At 41.0% G+C, this 22,200-nt stretch overlaps 1 protein-coding gene across 1 annotated transcript in view; it reads right to left on the bottom strand.

Moving 5' to 3' along the window:
* Nucleotides 1–304: 304 nt before the first annotated feature.
* kcnn3 (potassium intermediate/small conductance calcium-activated channel, subfamily N, member 3) overlaps nucleotides 305–22,200 on the bottom strand; it is a 58,025-nt gene continuing 36,129 nt past the window's right edge. Inside the window, 5 exon segments of the mRNA XM_039619226.1 lie at nucleotides 305–2,505; nucleotides 4,011–4,080; nucleotides 5,237–5,364; nucleotides 14,682–14,792; nucleotides 22,018–22,159. Of these exon segments, the coding sequence (XP_039475160.1) occupies nucleotides 2,086–2,505; nucleotides 4,011–4,080; nucleotides 5,237–5,364; nucleotides 14,682–14,792; nucleotides 22,018–22,159 (871 nt within the window). The 3' untranslated portion in view covers nucleotides 305–2,085.

Raw genomic sequence — 22,200 nt, 5'->3', positions numbered from 1 at the left:
ACCTAGCTATGAAGCTGCTTCTCAATTGTGAAGATGCGTTTATACGATACGATAGTGGCTAAAGAGTTGGCAGTTCGTCTTGTAATTGGAAGGTTGCCGGTTCGAGCCCCGGCTCGGACAGTCTTGGTCGTTGCGTCCTTGGGCAAGACACTTCACCTACCGCCTACTGGTGATGGCCAGAGGGGCCGATGGCGCGATATGGCAGCCTCGCTTCTGTCAGTCTGCCCCAGGGCAGCTGTGACTACAACTGTGGCTTGCCTCCACCAGTGTGTGAATGTGAGAGTGAATGAATAGTGGAATTGTAAAGCGCTATATAAATGCAATCCATTATTACTTTTGAGCCTCTGAAAATGAGGGACTGTGCATAAAAATGTGGATAATTAATAAAGTTAATGCATTTTTTGGGTAAAACCTCTTAAATTAAAGCTGAATTTCTGCACTTCAATCACAACCTGTTTGATTTCTAATCCACAGTGGTGGCATGGAGAGACAAAACAACAAAAAAAATATGTCTTTGCCCAACAAGTTATGGATCTAACCGTATCTGCGGTAGATCTTTGGGTCAATACACCCAAATTTAGTGGCATTAAACGAGAACTCGCACTAAATGTGGAGCATCAAGATTGTGCAAAGAGCCAACTTTAGAGTTCTGCAGGGTTTGTTTTAACGGGTATCATCTTCAGAAATTAATCAACCGTTTTTAAATGCCAGTACAAAAAATATGTGTATAATAAGCTAATCTTTCTTCTAATATCCGCCTCCAGTATTAATGCACTTAATACAACTATTAATTGTCCACTTTCTGCTGCTGTCATACGAAACATCCACAGAAATGAAACAAGATCAAAGTCTCATTTCAGCACAGCAAAGTACACTTTAAACATCAGTTCATTTCAATCTGTAATTCTGTAAATGCAGTAATAAAGTCCTGTAGTAGTTGTGTTAGGTTATTTTACCATCAGCTACTGTCGTCATCATCACAAACAGACATTATGATGACTCACGTCCCTCTGTATCAGCTTGTTTCAGCTTGATCTATAATTTGTGTAGTTCACTGAACGGTTACAATTCTCCCGGCTGAGTAGTTAAAATGTCACAACTACGCATCGTAAGTCTAAACTACTGCATCAGCTCACACCCACAAAAGATAAATTGTTAAGATGAACATTTTTTACAGTGTGTCCACATCGCTTGGCAGTGCTCTATGGAGATTGACAGTGCATCATGTGCTTGGCAGTATTGGCTTTTAGTATCATCTTGTGGGCTAGTGCATTATTTTCTGTGTGTGAGCGTAAATAGGGCCTTTGTGAGAGTCTGTATATTTGTGTTTGTGCTGTGTTAGCTCGTATTGCGTGGATGACGTGATTCGTGTGTGTGTGTGTGTGTGGTGCATGCCACTAGTTATTTATTTTTTTATTTTTCATTTTTTTTAATCGTGGTCGTATTGATCGAACCTTTTGTTAAAGGGATGCTCGTTAATACACAATTAGCATTCAGATAGAAAATACATCATAAGGATAAAAAGTCATGGTCATTAATTCCTGATGATGGGAGTGAGGGATTGGGAAGGGGGAAGGAAAGAGAGGGAGAAAGAGAGACGTAGAAGAGAGGGAGATAGAGATAATAAAAGGCATTCTTCAGTAATTGGAGTGGATTCCATTTAGGAGTTCATATAATTATTCTTCGTTATTTCTCCTCCTCTCTCTTTCGTCCTCCTCATTCTCTCTACCTCCATTTCTCACCCTCTTGGCATCCTTCCTCCCCCTCACACCTTTTAGAGTCTCCATTTTATCCCCATTTTTCTTCTCCTTCCCTCATCAAGTAAAGCGCCCCAAAGTCCCTAACATGTCTCATCACTCATACAGGCCCTCCATCTTAATCCCATTATTTCTCCTCATAGTCTTCCTCCCTCCCTCTTGGAGCGTTAGTTTCCGAGGATCACCAGACATTTCTCTCATCTCCCATTTCTCTCCTTTAGTCTGAAGTGTGAGGACTAGCGCAGCCCCCGTCCTTCCTCCCTGTTTTTTCCTCATATTTGTCCTCTCCTGGTCCAAGAAAAAAAAAGAAAAGAAAAAAAAGCTGTCCTCAGCAGCTAGAGGTGCACGTGTTGGGGTTGGAGCTAGCCTCCAAGCTCCCCTCTGGGCTCAGGGGTGGGGGCGACAGAGGGGACTCCAACACCAAAGTAGAAACCGGAGCTGAGGGTGGTGCAGGAGCTGTGACCTGGACTGGAGACACTGAAGCTGGCGCAGTGGTTAAAGAAGCAGCAGGGGACAGTGGGACCACAGCACCTCCTCCTCCTCCTCTACCATCCCTTGCATCCCTCTCCCGGAGCAGGTGAACCAGGGCAGCATGCTGGGCGCTGAGGGTTGCAGACAGGTGAGCGGGCAAGGCGTTGAAGCCCGCCGTGAGCTGCTCCACCCGCTGCTCCAGGGACAGCATCTGACGTTCCAAGTCCTCGCTGCGGTCGTTGAGCTCGGACATGAGCTCATACATGACACTCTGCATCTATGACAGGAGAGAGTGGAGAGTGGGAGATGAGTCAGTGCACATGGCGTACTTTGAAGAAGTGAGACAGACTGCAAACACGTAAAAACAGGAAGATAACACAGCCGCTCTATGAATGCTTGTTTTAAAAAAAAAACAAAAACAAAAAAAACATTGGTATTGAATAAGGAGAGACAGTAAGTAGAGCAGGGATGTCAAATTCATTTTAGCTGGGCCACATGCGGCCCAGTTTGATCTGAAGTGTGCTGGATGAGTAAAACCACTGCATAAAGGTAAAAAAAAGAAAACAGCTTGAAACATTTTCCCTTTCTTTTAGCATAAAAAGTACATTGCGAAAAAGTTCACATTTAATGAAAAATGAACAGCCTGAGGTATAAAAATAGGTGAAATTTTAATAATATGCCTCAGTTTTTCCACAACTGACAGCCTGCTGACAATACATAGAAATGCCACAGTTGTAAATGAAGCACTTCAGCACGGCTCCTTGGCTTAACCACCTTACTTAAGCTTGGTAAGAAAGCTTTAAAACTGGCCGTTCAGGGCAACGACTCTAACAAATCTGGAGCAGTGACATTTTTTCTGCCTGTCTAGAACTACCAATGCAATGCCAAACGAATAATCAACTTTTTAATTATGTGTGTGTTCACATATTTTGTATGCAATTTTCTGTAACTACTGTCTTTGTCTTCACAAGGGGTATTTTAAATCCCGACAGCCCTGCCTCCTGTCCCTGCAAATTTTTACACTTAGGTGAGTCAGTTTGTGGACAGACCGCAACTGGTCACCCATGGTTACAGAATAAGGTAAAGTATAAGAAAGAGAAAGACTAAGCAAAAATGACAAAAAAAACCTAAGAGGGATTAGAAGTTAGAAATCACACTAGGCCGGGCTTTATAACACTGTGAAGAAAGAAAAAGAGCGAGAAGAGAGGATGAAAGGAAGCCAACAGAATGTCCCTGCCTTGCACATCCCTGTCTCTGTAACCATGGTAAATGCACAAGTGGCCAATTGAGACTGAGATTGCAAAATTGCAAAATATTTGGTGCTAAAGGCATCGCTCCTCTGAAAGAACACACACACACACACACACACACACACACACACACACACACACACACACACACACACACACGCACCCTCGCTCAATCTTTGTCTCCTGATTCGAATCTGTATCTCACTCACTCTCCTCTGTTTGCGTCTCTCTCTTTCACACACACACACACACTCACACACACGTGCGCTTACATTCTCACTCAAACACCCACACAGTAACAGAAAAAACACGAGCACTCCCCTCCCTCCTCTTGTTTCCTCCTCACTCTCTCACTCAGTCATCCCTGTTTTAACACTTCTTCTGGTTGCTAGGAGACGCAAAGCCACAGAAACAGGCAGGTCAGCATGGAAACGGAGAAATGCTGTGCTAAATTTTTTTGGGGAGCAAAAGCATGTCAGGTATGAGCGACTAACCTGTATGCAAAAATGAAGAGCACTGAAGTGTGCCTCACCTTTGAGAGATCCACTAGTGTGTTGGCCTGATCGCTGAGTTTCCTCTGCTCCATTTTCACGCTGCGTAATCTGCAAACAGATGCACACATAAAACACACATACAGGGTGGAAACCTGGTAAATATGCTGTGGTTGGACCAGAGAGTTAATCCCTCAGGGTTCAGACAACACCACTCTGGAGCGGTCACCTTGCCAAGTTGAGCTTCATTTCTACCTGCAGTGTGTCCCTTGATTTGAATGTACAATAACAGCAAGCACACAGTGTGGACTGAAACACAGTAATCTTGTCGTGAAGTAGAGAATACATATATTTGTATATATATAATGAACGCAGAAAAAGAAATGTTAAAAGTTAAAAGATAGTTATTATTAAGGAAAACCTCAGGGGCACAAGACCTACAGGGAAATAAACCAACAGGAAAAAATCTGATTAAAAAAAATCATTGTACTTCAGTCCAATTAAAAGCCTATTGGACTCTCAAAGCACAATACAATAATTGGTGAACTAACCTGTGTTTTCATAAAGCAAACCCTGTGAGGCTGACTTTATGAGACTGCACCCCCAGCTGAGCCCGTCTCCCTGTTATGCTAACAGATTTTAACCACAGAATGTACCCCTATTCCCATCGAGTCAGCCCGGTTACTGTGTTGACACAGCCAGTCCACAGTCCACATGCATAAGGATTAGCCTTTGAATGTTAGAATTAAACAGCCTTACATCTCTTGACTCTGGCTTTTGAACTGTCCTTGATTTGAACCGTTAAAGATCAAAGGATCAGGAAACATTAAAGGGATCCTTCATTTAGATGCTGGACAGAGGATATACAAAAAATCTTTTTCTTTATGTGTGTGAATTACGCTCTGTGCACTTGTAACAGCAGCATCACTTTTTGGGAGAGACGACAGGATGATCGGAGTGTCTCTAACAGCACACAATGCACTGATTATCCATTCCCACAAGTGTATTTGCCTGGATTGAACCTGCCCTTTCGTAGATGATGAATCACAGCATGCATGTGTGTGTGTGTGTGTGTTAGTGTGTGTTTGTGTGTGCGGGGATTAATGCATTTTATCTGATGATCAGCGTTGATTCAACCTGTGGGTGGATAGAAAGTACAGCTGATTTCAAAGGCTTCATCAGCTCAGCAGTGCTGTCATGCGCATGTGCTCGTGTGCACGGCTTGCGTGTGTGAGTGTATGTAGTTGTGTGTGAGGTGCGGTCTCACTGATGTATAGCCTGGAGGAACTTCCGCTGGTGTTTGCGGACTCTCGAATGGTCGATCTTCTTCATCAGCTTGGTGTGTTTGTAGATGAGCCAAGTCTCTCTTAGTACGTTAGCAGCTGCATTCTTTATCTGCTCCCAAAAAAGAATAAGCACACATATACACACTTATTGTTAGCAACAGGTGGTCCTTGGCAACTGAAACTGGCAACAGGTTTGCCCAGCCCTCTCGTCTTTCTCTTTTTTCCCCTGGTTTTGCTATTATCTATGCAAAGAAGAAAAAAAAACACTAAACCATCATTCTCTTCTTAGAGGCTGCCCTCATTCTCTCTGTCTCTCTCTCACACTCCCTCTCTCTCTACACATACCGGCTTGCCTGCCAATGCTTTTCATGTGTGCATAAACAGCTCTCTCCTTAGGGAGATTGGCAATGAGAACCAACAGGAGTCTCCCCCTCACACACACTTCTCTCTTCTCTTGGTTTGTCTACATGCCACATTATATCTTAGCCTTATTCAAATGGGGCTGCATTATCTTGGCTGGCTGAAGTAATTCAGCGCAGCACCATCGCAGTGTATTAAAACCAGTGATCTTCTGTTTAATTATGACAACAACTGAAAGCAACAATCGCTGCACAGTCACTGCACTCAAACTAGCTGTCAAAGGCATTCCCTATCTCTACAGAGGAGGAACATTAGCCTATGCAATGATGCTCAGTTGTGGCGAGCCACTCCAAGACGGTTATTTTTCTTCACTTCATTTGTTTGGACCAGCAGAATGGGAGATTTCTTTGATTTAATAAAATGCCTATTTGAAATGTCAGTTGCTGGTCATTTTCTATAGATAAATATCGGGATTCTTCTGCTTTCTCATGGCTCCATACTTGTTCCTGTATGTTTCATGTATTTTATAGGTTGCTATGTAATTACAACACAGGGGTCTGACACCCATCGAAAAAAGCGAGGGTGGACACCATAGAGAAGGGAGAGAGAATCTGTAAGGACATAAATTGAATGAGAGACTTCAAAGAGATGCTGAGCATTGAACAAAGAACAATTATACCCCCGTCTGAGGAGCACAAAAGACCCCGGCAGCTTGGCTAATCAGCACCCATCCACCGCAGTCAAGGACTGCTCACTCACATACACGCCTACACATACACACATGCAGACACACACACACTATTGGCTACAGATGAAGAGAGTAGGAGGCCGTGGGCCTTGCAGATGTGTTTTCAATAACACAGAGGAAGTCAAACCAAATAGAGCTCATCGAGCGAACTATAGATAATATATAAGGCCCCCGTGATTCAGCAAATTCGACACGTTATCCACCATTTTTAAAGACAGTAAAGATAAAAAAATTACCTTTATACTGCTTAATTAAAAAAAACCCCACAACAACAAAACTTACAGTAACCCTACAAAAGAAAACACATTTATGTTAAAATTCATGGCATGACATAATTTGAATGTGCGAGCATCACCTTCCAGTGTGTATCAATGGGATAACAGAACTCCCAACCATGTGGCAAACACAGGGAGTGACAGACCTGCAAAGATCTTAAAGAGGCATCACAACCATGACATGCTGTTTAATAGGCCTGGAGGGCTAATATTGTTTATATATAATATGTTTATAGCAGCACTTATTGAGACACTACATCTAAACTACATTACATTACATATGCTGCTGAAGGATACATGTAAGGTTAATTAGTATTAACTTACTTAGATTATGTTGGAATAAACAGACTTCATTATTGCTCTTTTTTTTTCTTTACAGGCACTAAAGAGCACATTCAGTACTGTTTAAAGCTGTGAGCCCTTTGGTAGACTGAAATGCCAGATCTTGTTTATCACATGATTAATGGCTGCAGGGTGAGTGAAAGATGATGATTGATGGCATCTTGTGTCTGACTGAATGGCAGGCTGCGGAAGTTTTTCCACAATTTTCAAGCACAGGTCCAGCAGTGCAGAGGGAGTCTCTACCGCTGCTGGCCATTTTTTTTCTTTCTTTTTTGTGCAGATGATTATAAAGCATCATTTAAATCCTGGAAACAAAAAATGAAACCCAACTGTGCATTTTTTGCAAATACCCCACCACCACCGGCACACAGTATTTAATCGTCTCTCTCCTCCTGTGAATCAATGTAGATATTGATGCAAAGACAGCTACTCCATTAACAAAGCTAACAGACTCAACATGAACCGCTAAGAATACGCCACGAGAAACCAAACGACAGCAGCGGCAGCCATTCCTGGACCATATGGCTTGTACTCGGGCAACCATGTTAGGGCCATCTGGCTGGTTTGGGTCAAAGATCTGTTCTGGCTGCTCCCCTGTGTGGCACACCTTATGGCAGGTACATGCAAAGTCTGTTAAAGCATGGAGCTCCCACTTCTCAGCATGCTAGGCAGATGATGACATGTTGCAGAATATAAATTAATCAGCAGAAATAGAAACATTTTACTGACATTACTATATATATGTAATCCTTGTTTATAATACATTAAAAAACAGAACATTTACATTTACTAAAAAAAAATTAACTGAAATACCAAAACTGGGAAAAGAAGGGAAAAGGAGAAATAGACTTTTTTTTCTCATCAGTTTCTGTACTGCTGGAAACAAGATCAGAGGTAAAGCTAAATTGCTAAACCAAGAAAGACTCAACCTTTTTCACCCTGGAGGTCCACATACCAGGATTATAAAGACAAAACCACTGCCATTTTCAAAGGTTGCCAAGTGTGGCACTTTCACTTAAAATGAAATCAGCTTCTTATTGCTGCTGTGTCTAAAATGGATGTAGAATTGTTGAGAATTTTTAGACCAGGTTCAACACCATTAGTGTCACTGACTTACATAACCTCACTGGCTATTTTATTAGGTACACCTGTTCCTAACCTATCATTAACGGAAATATCTAATCACATGACAGCAGCTCAGTATACTCAGGCATGTAGACATGGTCAAGTTGACCTGCTGAAGTTCAAGCTGAGCATCAGAATGGAGAAGAAAGGGAATTTAAGATATTTTAAATTTAGCATGGTTCTTGGTGCCAGATTTGCTGCTAATCTACTTTGATTTTACCACACAACCATCTCTAAAGTTTACAAAGAGTGGCATGCAAAAGAGAAAATATCCGGTGAGCAGTAGTTCTCTGGGTGAAAAGGTCTTGGTGATGTCTGAGGTCAGACTGCTTTCAGCAGATAGGAAGGTAAAAGTGAGTTAAAAAAGAAAACACAACCAGGGTATGCAGAAGAGCATCCCTGAGCAGCAAACGACCACACCGGTGTCACTTCTGTCAGGTATGTTGATGCAACTGATGCTAAAATTCCCACACAGGCTCACCACAATTGGACATAAGATACGAAAAATGTTTCCTGGTTTGATGAGTCTTGCTTTCTGCTGTGAAATTCAGATGGTAAGGTTTTAATTTGGTGTAAACAACATAAAAGCATGGATCCATCCTGGCTTCAGTCAATGATTCATATTTTCTTGGCACGATTTAGGCCCTTTATTATGAGTTGAACATCATTTAAACACCACAGCCTACCCAGGTAATGCTGCTGACCATGTCCACCCTTTTATGACCATAGGGTACCCTTCTTCTGATTGCTGCTTTCAGCATGTCAAAGCTTCATTCATGTCAAACTGGTTTCTTTGACATGACAATGTATTCACTGTACTCAAATGGCATCCATAGTCACCAGATCTCAATCCAATAGAGCACATTTGGGATGTGGTGGAATGGGAGACTCACATAATGAATGTGCAGCCGACAAATCTGCAGCAACTGCGTAAAACTATCATGTCATGTTAGTAATTTATAGTGTTGAGAGATAATACATTTTTTTGCTGGAGATTTTCAAGTCTCACAGATGCAGAAACATTATATATCAAAATTAATCCTAAATGTATTCATTTTGGCCCTACAGTTTTATAGCTGTAGAGTAGAACTGGAGATTTTTACTCAATTGGACATTTAAATAAAAGCCTAGCACTTATGGGGTTAATGACCTGTGCATGCAATTAGCAATTAGGCTCTGAGATGCTGGACACACAATGGTGTTTTTCCGGTGATCAGAAAACAAACAGACGAATTGCCTTGGCAACAAACTCGTCCATGTGCCACTGTGACACGTGGCCTTACCTGCTCTGACCTTCCCCTCACAGACACAGCGACAAAGGGACAAGGAGACACTTAGGCAGACACACAAACATGGCCACACACAAGGACAACAATCGCTATTTCAGCACCCAAAGCAATGGAGAGTGATGCCCTTAGGCTCAAGTAAAAGGTGAAACAAATCAATAAAATCACAGAACATTAAATTACAGTTAAAATAATCACTGGATCTTATTAGGGGGCTAACACATTTTCTACATTAGAAGGAAGCTCACATGCAGGTTCAACTGGCTAAAACTGAAAACATCAATGAGATATGTAAATGCACTCGTGAAGCATTGAATGAATGCTTCACAATATGACTATAATAATAATGAATAAAACGGTATGCTTATAAATGAAAAGGCCGCTAAAAGTTATTTTTATTATGTGGAGTGGAAGCTAGCTTAGTGGAAATCTTCGGGGGTTAGATTGCTCTCATTTGGCTACTGGTGTAAACATTGGAAAGCACTGCTGCACCTCCTCCTTGGCCAGAGTCCAGAGTGCACTCTGAATATTCAGACAGGCCGAAGCTCTGAAATGTGCCGGAGGGACTCGTAAAAGTGCCCTGAATTAAGTAGTTGTCCAGTGTGAAAGCAGAATATGCATCCAGAGTGCAAATTTCTAGAAAGATTTTTTTTTCCAGCTTCTAACTTGGAACGAGAGTTTAAAAGCCTGGAAAAAAGTAATGACCTCAGATACAGACAGTGTCAGCCACAGTCACACAGTCAACTGGCTTACTGCTTCAATAAAAGGAATTTAACACTGGAATTTGACATCGTAGCGCCATCAAAAGGAAGGAGATGTTAGCCCACTGACTTAGCGCCTGAGCAAGCATGTCCTGCTTTTCTCGGTGTTGAGTGCGCTCTCTGAAAGTTGAGGGTGAAATTTTGACCAAATGGGCTTCCAGCAGTGCTCTGAATCAACCAGTGCTTCAGTACACAGCCACAAAAAACAGCGGCAACAAACCAAGCATCAAGAAAAAAAAAAAAACAGTCCTGGCATCAAACAACAACAAATCACACCTCACAGACATAGTCAACTTAAGGACTAGGTTAACTGCTATTTAATTAACATTTGCATTAATCCTATCAGAGGGAGAGACTTCACTGAGCACTGCATGAAAATTAACTCAGTGTATCAATCTTTGGAAGGAAATTATTCTCCCTGATAAGGTTATTAGGCCCTCCACATGCACTGTGCACTGCACAAGAGTTCAAAATATCAACTTCAGTCTTGACATTGTGCTGCATAAAAAACTGATCTGATGATGAAAGCAGCAAAAGGATTTTAAAAATTTGTCAAAAAGTGTCAAAATCATAAGGAAAAGTTACAGCTTGCTAGATTTTTGGGTGCAGATTTTCATGCTGGTGATGAACCACACCCTACCTATTCTTTACACAACATTACGAAATTACATTAGATTGCACAACAACTCGTTCAGATCAGCTAAGAGCGTCTCTCTGGCATTTAATTGACATTCTTGTTAATCCTTCAAAGGGAAGTAGACAGCATTGCAGTGAGTTAGAAAGACAGACTGTGTGCTTTCCTGTCTGTTTGTGTGTGCGCGCACATATGATGATGGCAAGATGTTGAAGCTATTGTTGCATTATTTATTATAAAGCTTTGACTGATTGTATTCTCTTGGTACAAAGATGTGGCAAAGAATGGCCCCGGCTATGTAAATCAATGTGCACACAACAGCTTCAATCATTGGTCTCTCAGTGATAGAGGGCAGGAGACAATTACCGCAGCATAAACCGCAGACCCTTTGAAGGGAAATGTCACCAAGCAGCATGCTGCATATTGCTCTAGGAGGCCTCCGTCACTTGATGAGCGGGTTTATTAAGATCATGAATTACCTGTACTGATGATGGCATTTGCTTTAAAATATGAGCTATAATCTTTTTGCTTGAGGGGCTAATAAAATTGATCAGTGTGACAAAAAATACAATACTTTTTTAGCTACCAGTTAAAAATTTGGGATTTGATGTGACTTTCCTCAACCTTTAAACCTTAAGGTGCACATGTACTGCAGCAGGTACTTTTGTAATTACCAGGGGATTGTGAAAAAATTGTAGGTTAGCTGAATAAACGATAAAAATTCATTTGATTATAGTATTTAGCACATTTCCAGTCACAATTACCAGCTACACAAACCACACAGCCTCCACATAACCTGATCTGCATCGAGTTTAGCAGAAAAGCTGAAAAGGCTAAAAAACTAATGGAAAAATGATTGATATGTACATTGTCTGCCACTTGAAGAGGTGAAGATGAATTTGCATTTCAATGAGGAGTGTGAATGCAAATTAAGGTAACCTGCTGAAACAAGAATCTTTAGGCCTGCTAGCAGCGCGGTGAAGCTGTGCTTTGAGCTAAATGCTAAACTGATCATGCTAATATGATCAGGCTGCACCGTTTCACCAGGCTGTTAGCAGGCCCAAAAACTCACATTCACTGTACTAACAAAGAAACTTTTGAACATTAAAACAAAAGTCAAGGTTCCACAGCCAAGGTGGTAAAACACTTTGATTAGCAAAACTTCCAACATTAGCTCAAAGCACTGAGTACTGCTGCAAAATTTAAATAGCTATTAATTTGAAAATTAAGCCCCAACCACACTGACTGCCAGGCAACAACTGGTCGCTAGGGAAAAAGGTGTATATCCGACTGTTTGGGAGTGATTGCTGGAGGTTGGTGGCAGTCGCTGTGAATTGCTAAGCCCCCTATTCACACAGGCCATGAGACGAGTCAGTGAGCCCCGTGCTAATCATGGGTTACTAGAGAAAAGAGCATATTTGCAAGTTGCTTCTGTGGCTAAGAGAATTTGGTTGTAAAGAGGTATATGGTGTTGCATCGAAAACCCCCTTATGACTGCTTTGGTCACTAGCAGGCTGCCGTGAACGCTTGTTGTTTACATGGAAAATGGTAACTTGTCTGCAGACACTCAAAAACTATGTGCCACGTTAGGGAAATTATCAAAAAAAATGCAACATAAACCATAAACTGAGAGCAACACTTGTGCCTTTTAAAACGTTTTGACTGTAGCAGTAAGGCCTGTACAGTTTTTACTTTGAAGCGAACGCTCCCTGTTTTGGGTGTTTGCACTTCAAACGATGTCACCATCACTCGGCGAGTAGTTAGAGACAGACTGTGGACAAATTTGTGCCTTCCATGAAAATTATGGACAACCATTACGACATGCCTGCAACCAAAGCAATCACAACAAGATTTTTGGTTTAGCATCCTGTATACAACTGCTTTCACTTAATGAAAATGTTGGAAACTGGTCAGGGAATACAGATTTTACCCTAGTGACAACAGATTTTAGGGGAGCTGCTGCTGCTGGTGTGACCGAGGCCTTATTAAACTAAAATGAAAACCACCTGAGTTGAAAAATGAAGCCAGTGTGGTCAAAAAACTGCAAATCCTTGGATGCTCAATTGAGATTAGCTGCAAAAGCAAGTCTATCTCCAAAGACTCATGAGTTAAAATGCCTGGCTTTAAAGCAGAGATATACGTAGCTTGATATTTTTGGTTTCTATAGCAAATTTTACAATTTATCAAAGCAAAAACAAAAAAACAGAAAAGAAACCAAAAACTTCCCAACTGACAATGTCGGTTGGGAAAACAATTGGTTTGCTTGAAAAAAATCCAAGGTAAAAATCTGTTTTTCAGCAGATATTATGTAACATTTCAGGTAGGGGTGTTTTTTTTTTATGTTTTTCCAGCATCATTTTTTAAGGGCCATTTTAAATTTCCATTATCTAGAAAAACTGCTTGAACTTGGTCCTTCATATTTTTCACGGTTAATATCTGGTACTCCTGCTCTGTAAATATGGACTCTCAGGAATGAATTTCAAGTTAACAAAATATTGACGATGCTTGAAAGTCCCTAAAATATTTGAAAGCCTGATCTCTGACAACATTTTTGGAGGACTGTAGAAAACCACAATTTTGCAGGGTGGAGACTGATATTCTTTTTACAGCCTCTCATACACAAAGCACATAATATTCTTTAAAACAGTCCAAACTGGGCAAATAGCTTCATAGACATTAAAGCTTGAATATGGAAGAAAAGAATACATTGAAATGTAATATTTCCCAGGTGTGACAATATCTAAATTAACTTTAGATAATTTAAGACAAAGCTAGTGTGGAACGGCATTCTCTGTCATTTTCTCGTTGTGAATTTTGAAATACTCATGGCAGCCAAACATTGTTTCAGGAGCAGAGGAAGAGGTTCTACTTCTGTGTACCAACAATCATTTACAAAATGCAGACTGGAGGCTTGAATACAGCTGCCAACTAAACAATTTATGGTCACGTGGGCAACATCCATCTTTAAACTAAAAAGGCAGGAAGCCAAAAGATCTCAAACTGATACGTCACATGCAAAATCAGGGGGTTACCAAACTCACTGAGTCGTCTTCTAAGGAATATATGCCTAAAATTCAAACACTTGTGGAGCACATGGTTAAGGATGGTAAACATCTTGTGAAAACAGATCTGGCCAAAGACCGCAGGAACATGAAGAGAGAGCCTGGCTACAACTGACACACAGAGTCTGTTTGGTTTCTTTGTCAATATCTTATCCACGCTCAAATTATTGATCACCCCGCTCCGTTCAGTCACCCAGATAACCCTGCTGCCATCATGCACCCTACATATTTGATATGGGAGCTATTTTTAAAACTTGGGTCTTTCAACTGTATGAAAAATTGAAAAGGACCAGAGGAGGGAGTTGGGAGAGATGGGGTGTGGGGAACGGAGGCTGGGAGGGGGCAAAAGAAGAAGGAGAAAGCGGTGGAGGAAGGAGGGAAGCAAATGTGACACACAGAGAGAGAAAAGGATTTACTGTAAGAGAGACAAATGTCAGAGGAGAGGGGAGGTGTGGGAGGGAAAAGATCGGCGATGGAAAGAAAAAGAGAGCGGCGGTAAGTGAGGGAGCGGAACAGAGAGAGTGAGACAGAGATGACCTTTTATTGCCTTCGCTCACTCAAATAACATGGCACTCTGTCACAACAATACAGGGTGTAATGTGCTAGTTGGGGAGGGTGACGCAGTGAAAGAACAATCCGTTTAGCCGGGCTCTCGACGCCAAAGAAATTCTACAGTGTAAAATCACCTGCACTGCACATAAAAACCGCACTTTTACAAATGACAGCTGCAGGGAGAACGAGTGCTCTTTACACTCTGTGGTTTTGCTTTATTGCTGCTACGGACGACACACTCATTCACACGCACGCACTCGACATCGAGCAAGCCTACACACCCTCTTGGTGAGTTGCGTGTCCATCATGAAGTTGTGTACATGTTTCTCGGCCTTGGTCAGCTCCAACTTCCTGGCTACCACGGCAACCACCAGAGCCGTACAGCCCGCACCCTATGAGAGACAAGAGGGGAGGGAGGGAGGAGGACAGAGTCAGCCAGTACAGAGGTGGAATTGGTAAATCTGTGGTTTTTGGACAGGGAATTAGTTCAGATGATTGAAGGGAGCAACGACAAATATGAAGATGACAGAAGGAGAAGTGAATGGGAGAGAGGAGAGGATTAGGAGGAATAGCTCTGTTCCAGATCCACATTTCCTCATGTTGAGACGCAAGCCAAATCTATTTTCACCTCCAATCCATCTGGTGTGAGATGCCTTCTATATCGCCTCTATATGACGCTGAAAATGTGCCCCTTAAAGATAAAACCAGAAAAAAAATATCACCGATTGACACCAACTAATTTAATTTAATTGGATGTTGTCAATCCGAATTACGTGGTGTCAGTCTTCTCCTGTCACTGGTGGCTTGAGGCCTGCAGGATGTGTAAAAGTGTAAAACAGCACTAGTTTGTCTGTATCCCAGCTCAACCCATGTGGGACTCACGGCAAATTCATTTGGGAGAGAATGACAGCAGTCTCTCAACCAAAAAAGACATGCTTGAGAGGAGAAGAGGAGCAGGAACACAGGGAAGAAGACAGACTTAATTAACTTTTAGATTAGACACTGTATTCAATGGGGCTGTTGAGTGCTCACAGGTTCCTCTGAAGGGGCAGGCACCGAGAGGGAAAAAAAAAGGAGAGAGGGGAGGAAAAGATAAAGAAAGTGAAGAGCAATGAGTAAATATAAATGGGGAAGGGAAGAAACACGGAGGGCGGATGAATATATGAGGAGAGGGTGTGTGCACGGAATAGGAGGAGAGAAAGATGGAGAAGAAGGCAATGTTAATGAGGTCACATATCTCCTGATAAGTAATGAATTAAGATTAAGAGTGTTTAATGAAAATGTATGAGTGCCTTCCTTCCTGCTTGTAAGTGTGCGAAACTCACAGTTGGCAGAGGATAGGAGTGACAGAATAAAGAGGTATAAGGAGAGAAACATAGTGACTTAGAGCAACAGTGAGATAGCACGCAACATTTTGAAGCGTGCAGGAAATAGCCGGGACTTCATCATGCACACTCCTGAACGACAAGACAGGTTTGCCAAAAATAACCTTGGCTGGGTTCAGTGAAATGTAACGCACAAACAGGCATTAGTGCCCACGTCTATACACTCATCCACTCTATTTGTGTTTATTCAAAAACTATGAATAAAATATGACGAGAGCCAATGGAAACCCCTTAGAGCATTTGTACATGTCTGCGCTTTAGGGAACAGAGCCCTCAGCTAACAAACAGCACAAAATGCAGCGCTGTGTGCACGTGTTCACAAATGACCTCCTTGGTCAGAAACAGCGGGGCACTGATTGGTTTGTCGGGGCAGCCTTTGCTTGTGTGTATGTGCAAGCATGTGTTGACAAAGTGGCTGTATATGTGTGTATGTGTCAATTTGTTTGCACATGCATCTGCATCTATTTGCTTCCAGCAGCGCTCCCTGTGAAATGTCCATGCAGTGACACGACTGATGACGGCTGTGCTGCTGTGATTTCTTCCATTTACCAGGGTGTTCCCCTTGTTTTCTTCAGTACAGCGCAGCCGTCTACCCACTCAGAAAAGGGGGAATCACCCATCTGTGCCTTTGTGTAACACCCACGCGGTCCAGGTAAAAAGTGAATGCAAATAGCAGTGGAAAATTGTTTCCAAAACCAGTCAGTGGGAACATGCAGAGGGAGGAAAAAATACGGTTGAAAAAACCCCCCAAAAAACATTTAATATGCTCAATTAGTGTTCAAAATGCAAGCACTTAGAAGAGAAAAGCCACAAAAAGGTTAAAAATGATAGCTTGTCTGCATCTGTTTAACCTGCAAGCCATCCACAACTGCAGTATGACTACAGTTAAGAAGCTGTAGGAAATACAGATAAATATGCACAGTCATATGGTAAAACTTAAATGTAATGCCTACATTTAGGATTAATCTACATGTTAAAAATATTGGAAATATAGCCCAAAGTAATGTAGGACATTTTAAAGGAGACCTCTTGCTCCTGAATTCATACTATACATCATGCAATCACAATAAATGAATATTATTTTTATGAGTTATTTTTCCAGCACCATATATATTTTTTAAGGTCTCTTTTCTTGATTTACAGTTCAAAAATGCCTTATTTATCTCACATTGGCTCTTTATGTAGCCCCCCTGAAATCATCTACTGAAAACAGGCAATCTCTGTAAAGAGCCATTTCTGAAAGCCTACCTTCTTCTGATTGTCTGTCTGTCGAATTGTTTCTGCAGCACAATGATTCTTATGGGCACTGCAGTTTCCTGTAACCAGTGTGGATGTTCTTGAAAGAAATTGTAAATCTTCTACAAAACATAATTTCTTGATCTCTAGTGGAAATGTTTTAAACACACCTCTACTTGTGTGAGTCAGAGATTAATCTGAAGAGTGGACATCAAGGAACAAATGCTTTGACTGACAGATGGTTGCCAATACAGACGGCTCTAGCGTAAGCTATATGCTAAGCTTTGCCACTGCTGATTTGATTTAGCTGAACTGCTTTTGTGGGTTAAAGCATTTTAAATGCACTTATCCATAAAATAATACGGCTTGTGTGGCTAACCAACATTCCAAAGCATACATCCAAATCAACAAAAGAATGGCTTCACTGGAAGATTATGGTTATACAATGGCAGAGCCTGATCCAATATCCAATTAAATATTTCTCCAGATCAGCTGATGAGGGGTGCGCACAGGAGATGCCTTTGTAATCTGACAGATTTGAAGCACCTTTGCAAGTCAATTTGTGCTAAATATACTGCTAATTATTGTCAAGTCATGATGTGCCATACTTTCAGACTCCTACCCAAAACGAACAAATATGAGCCATCCATACAACCAGTGATTAGCTTGTCATACATAAATTTGTAAGACAGTTGGTCACAAGTGGCGATTCTAGGCTCCAGTTGCCTAGGTAACCTTCTAATGTATTTACCAGTCTGTCAAATGTTGATCGACAGTATCCTTTGCTCTCAATGATAGCTGCTTCAGTCAGTCGCCTTGACTGAGAAGCTGAGAAAAGTTCAACTCAGGACTCACCCATTCTCACTTGACGTCACTTAATCTCATTGACTTCAATTGATACCTGGTCAGCACCTTCCTGCAAATTGGTTCTTTTGTACATTATCTTTAATTTAAACATGCATATATATATGTATATGAAAAGAGGCTATTGTTAGAAAATATTATTTTTTCCCCACTATATGACTACAGTTTGTTTTACAATTGGATTGAATGCCAAGGTTTCGCACCACAAAAACCTGGCATGTAAACATAGACTTTTTGAATCCACTGTATTATTTCACAGTAAAAATAGGCAAAGCATAAGCACATTACATTATACAGTAGTGCTCACCAACAACAAGTCCTTGAATAATAAAATGTCATATAACTACAGCTGTGCCTTACTATACTGCCATTCATTTATTTGTTTATAGACCAAGCCCTACTTCTCAGTGCAGTTTAATAAACACTTATATCTGTGTACAACATGAACTGCAGTATCACATATGCTGTACACAACATTTGTGGTATAGTGTACCTACCCTCCATCTTTCTATCCACCCACACACAACAACACACGACCACACACAAATACACACTAACACCTGGCACACCCCCAGGTAGCCTCAGGGCAGTGGTATATTCCAACACCGTTGGCCTTCATGTGTTGTCATAGTAACAACAGTGAGAATTTCTCATTACAGTAATTTTAGGCAGTCAAAAAAACCACAACAACAAGAAATTAAATAAATAAATAAATAAAAGTTTTCTGCCTTAACCTGTCACCCCTGCGCTCCCCTCCAACCCACCAATCCCTGTAATTCCATAACACTGCTACACCTGGTCTCTTTCTCATATAGCTATGCTTTAACTTTCTCTTTCCACCTGCAGCCTCACTCCATCTCTGATGATCAACAAAAATAAAGCACTTTGACCACTGTGAAGAGTGTGATGAGAGTGTGTTTGTGTGTGACAGGAGAGGAGCGAGTGTGTGGGAGCTGTACTCAGAGTGTATGTCAAGTTCTGTGTCAGTGTTGTGTGGAGGATGTGGAGTCTGTAGCAGTGGGCTTGGGACCATTTGTATGTACCCCATTTTGTGTCTGTTTTTGTGTGCGTGTTATGGTAAAAGAAGTACTCTATCTCAAACACAGACTGGATGATTCATCCAGAAAATAGGGGTATGTGTGTGTAAGTGTGTTTTTATTCACACATTTAATGGGCTATACAGTGAGCCGGCAGAAACAGAGAGAGTGGACAAAGTGAGGATGAAAGAATACACATGCAGGTTTTGGGCTCTTATGGAGATAAGAAATCCATTTGAATTAACTATTTCAATCTAACAGATAACTTCAAAGACCAAAGTACATACTACAGAAGATGCAAAGTTTAGTTTTGATTGTGAGAGTTATTTTAAGTTGTTCCCTTGATTTTTTTTTTCTTCAAACCATCGTCTAGCAGTCATTAAATTACATCTCAAGGCACTTCTCAACTGCCTTCAATATTGTTATAAATGGCATTGGCAATAAAACGCTGTAGGTGTTCAAAGAAAGTGGAGAGATTTCACATTTCTAATCCTTTTTCCTGGTGGTCTTATGACTACCATAACGAAAAGAAGGCTCTTAAAATATTTCAAACTGAGCATTTGCACACTTTATGCAACTGTTTTATTTGTGTAACACCTCCAACTGTCTTGAAGGTCCCAGTCTGCTCATGTGGACAGCTGCCTAACAGTGGTGACATTGGGATGTGCCTGGTCCTTCAGACTGTGGGGGCTGGCTCATGTTTGGGCCCATTTGCCCAGTTTTCTATCTGACATCGACCACTTTTACACTTGTGTTTTTTGCAAAGATGGTTGATATAATCATAACAATACAGTGTGTTACGTGTCCGTGGAATCCTAGTTATCTTGAACTAATTTGGGGGCTTGTCTGGGATATCTGAAACTTGTTTGGTTGAAGCTTGTTTAGCTGTGTCATATGGAGTTGTTGTTAATCACTAACTTAGTTTGTGGTTTAAAGTATAACATTCTTCTTAGCATGCTTTTGGAGGCATTGCTTCAGTTTATTGAGGTTTGTAGGCATTAATTTATAAACAGCGATCTTAAGGACACGTGGACTTTGACTGGGTAACACATTGTAACACCTTGATTCATTTCTTTTTCACTTATTTTGTTGTAGATTTGCTGCTGTATTTGGGGCATTGTTGTTGCATGGACTAAGCTTTAGCAGTACTAGTTGTTTCTAGTAATATTTTAGTATACAGAGGAGTTAATGGCCAACAATGGTTCCCCACCGACCAATGAACCCCCGACCTTCCGATCGTGGGGCAAACACTCTACCTACTGAGCTATCGCCTCATCTTGTCTGTCCAAATGACATTTTTAGAAGTTTTGTGGTTTATTCAAAAGCAACTTGGTGACCCTAAACCATGTTCTTTTTTGAGAGAAGAGGCTTTCTGCTGTAAAGCCTTCCAAACAAGCCATACTTGTTCAGTCTTTTTCCAATTATACTGTCATGAACTTTAACATTTAACACGTTATCTGAGGTCTGTATAAACTTAGCTGTAGCTCTTGGGTTTTTGCTGTTTCTCTAGAGCATTGCATAATCTGACCTTGGAGCGCATTTGCTGGGATGTCCACTGCTGGGAAGATTGTGACACTGTCTTAACACACACTGAATGCTCCAGACCAACAAACTGGAAAAAATATGCGCTTTATAGTGGTGACCAGACGTGCTGATAATCAAGTAATCAAATGCATTTGATTAGCAGCTACCCTCCACCCTACCCTAATTCCCATGGAAACAGTAAGAGCGCCTAAGTCCCGTGGAAACTTTCTTTTTTCACCTGACTGTACTCACATGACACCTACTCGTGTCAATCTTGTCAATGTCATATACTGAGGTTATATTTGTGATCATATAATCAAGTTTTACCTTATACCCTGATTCATCTAAGGACTGGTTCTAAGTATTTTTGTTTAAATTGTCTTCTTTCATATGAACACACTGCTTTTATAAGTACAAGGAAAAATCTTATATGTAACGATGTCTTCTCTTTTCAAGAATGAATGAAGACAAACAGCATATTACATTATTATTTACAGTTCATGGCAACCAACCTTTCCAGTGTCTAATACAATCTTTCTCATGTCCTCTACTTAAGGATTTCTAAGAAACACAGTGATAAATTGGAACTTGGCAATAATAATGGGCAAAAGCCAATTTAGAAAATGAATATGTGTTCTGTTAATTACAGCAATTCCCCCAAATAAGCTGAGGGACCACTGAACAGTGAAGTTCAGCTTTTAATCTGAATAAAGTCTCCCATCAGTCACTGTATTCTCCTCTGGCAACAAGTATGAAGACCATTGTGTCCTTTGCGAAATGTATTCCCAGAAAATCATATTATTATTTTTAAACCCTATTTTTCCTTTCCTGACCTTATCTGCAAAGGCTAACATACTTATCACATTTAATTTGAGAATATGCAATATTTAGTTATAGAGCTATTAAAAAAAATCAAATTTTCTTGCATTTCAAAAGACACAAATTGCCTCGACTCATTCAGAGAAGTGTTAAAATAATAGTCACAAAGATGGAGAGCAAGAAACAGAGTGAAAGAAATGTTCGAAGGAGGAAAGAACACCTGTGAAGTGAAGCAAATAGAGGATCAGTCGGCAGCTTAAACATTGACAGATGGATGGTAGATAGAAATAAACACATGGCCTCAGGGAAGGGGAGATGGACAGTGAGAAAAAAGATAGAAGGAGAAACACAAAAAAGGAGAGATAGCACAAGAGAGGAGGAAAGTGGTAAAGAAAAAAATGAAAGACCGACAGAGGAAAAAAATGAGAGTGGGAGGACATGGCACACTGAAAGGTAGGACCTTCATTATGCAATGAGGACAGACAAGGGAATAACACGCATAGAAACACACACACACATAAAAAACACACACACACACAAACCACTAACATGCTCTTGTTTGCACGCCTACACACCCAAAACACACAGAAGCACAGATGCAGGCTAATTCAGAGAGGATTGCCCAAATTACACAAATGGGAGAATTTCTCTTGCAAATGACAGCATGCGCTCTAATCTGCTGACCTTTGAACAAGGGGAGGACAGCACTGCTGGGAGAGCAGAGAGAGGGGAAGGAGAGGAAATGTACTGACCATGATGCCTGTGAGCAGACAGACTCCTTTGCCACAGTAAGTATGAGGAACCATGTCTCCATAGCCAATAGACAAGAAAGTAATAGAGATAAGCCACATGGCTCCCAGGAAGTTACTGGTCACATCCTGGGCATCATGATACCTAAAAAAACCAAAACATGTTTATTGTTAGAGGATAAAGTC

This window comes from Oreochromis aureus, linkage group 11, assembly GCF_013358895.1.
Source record: "Oreochromis aureus strain Israel breed Guangdong linkage group 11, ZZ_aureus, whole genome shotgun sequence".
Lineage (NCBI taxonomy): Eukaryota > Metazoa > Chordata > Actinopteri > Cichliformes > Cichlidae > Oreochromis > Oreochromis aureus.
This window is presented reverse-complemented; position numbering and strand designations above follow the sequence as displayed.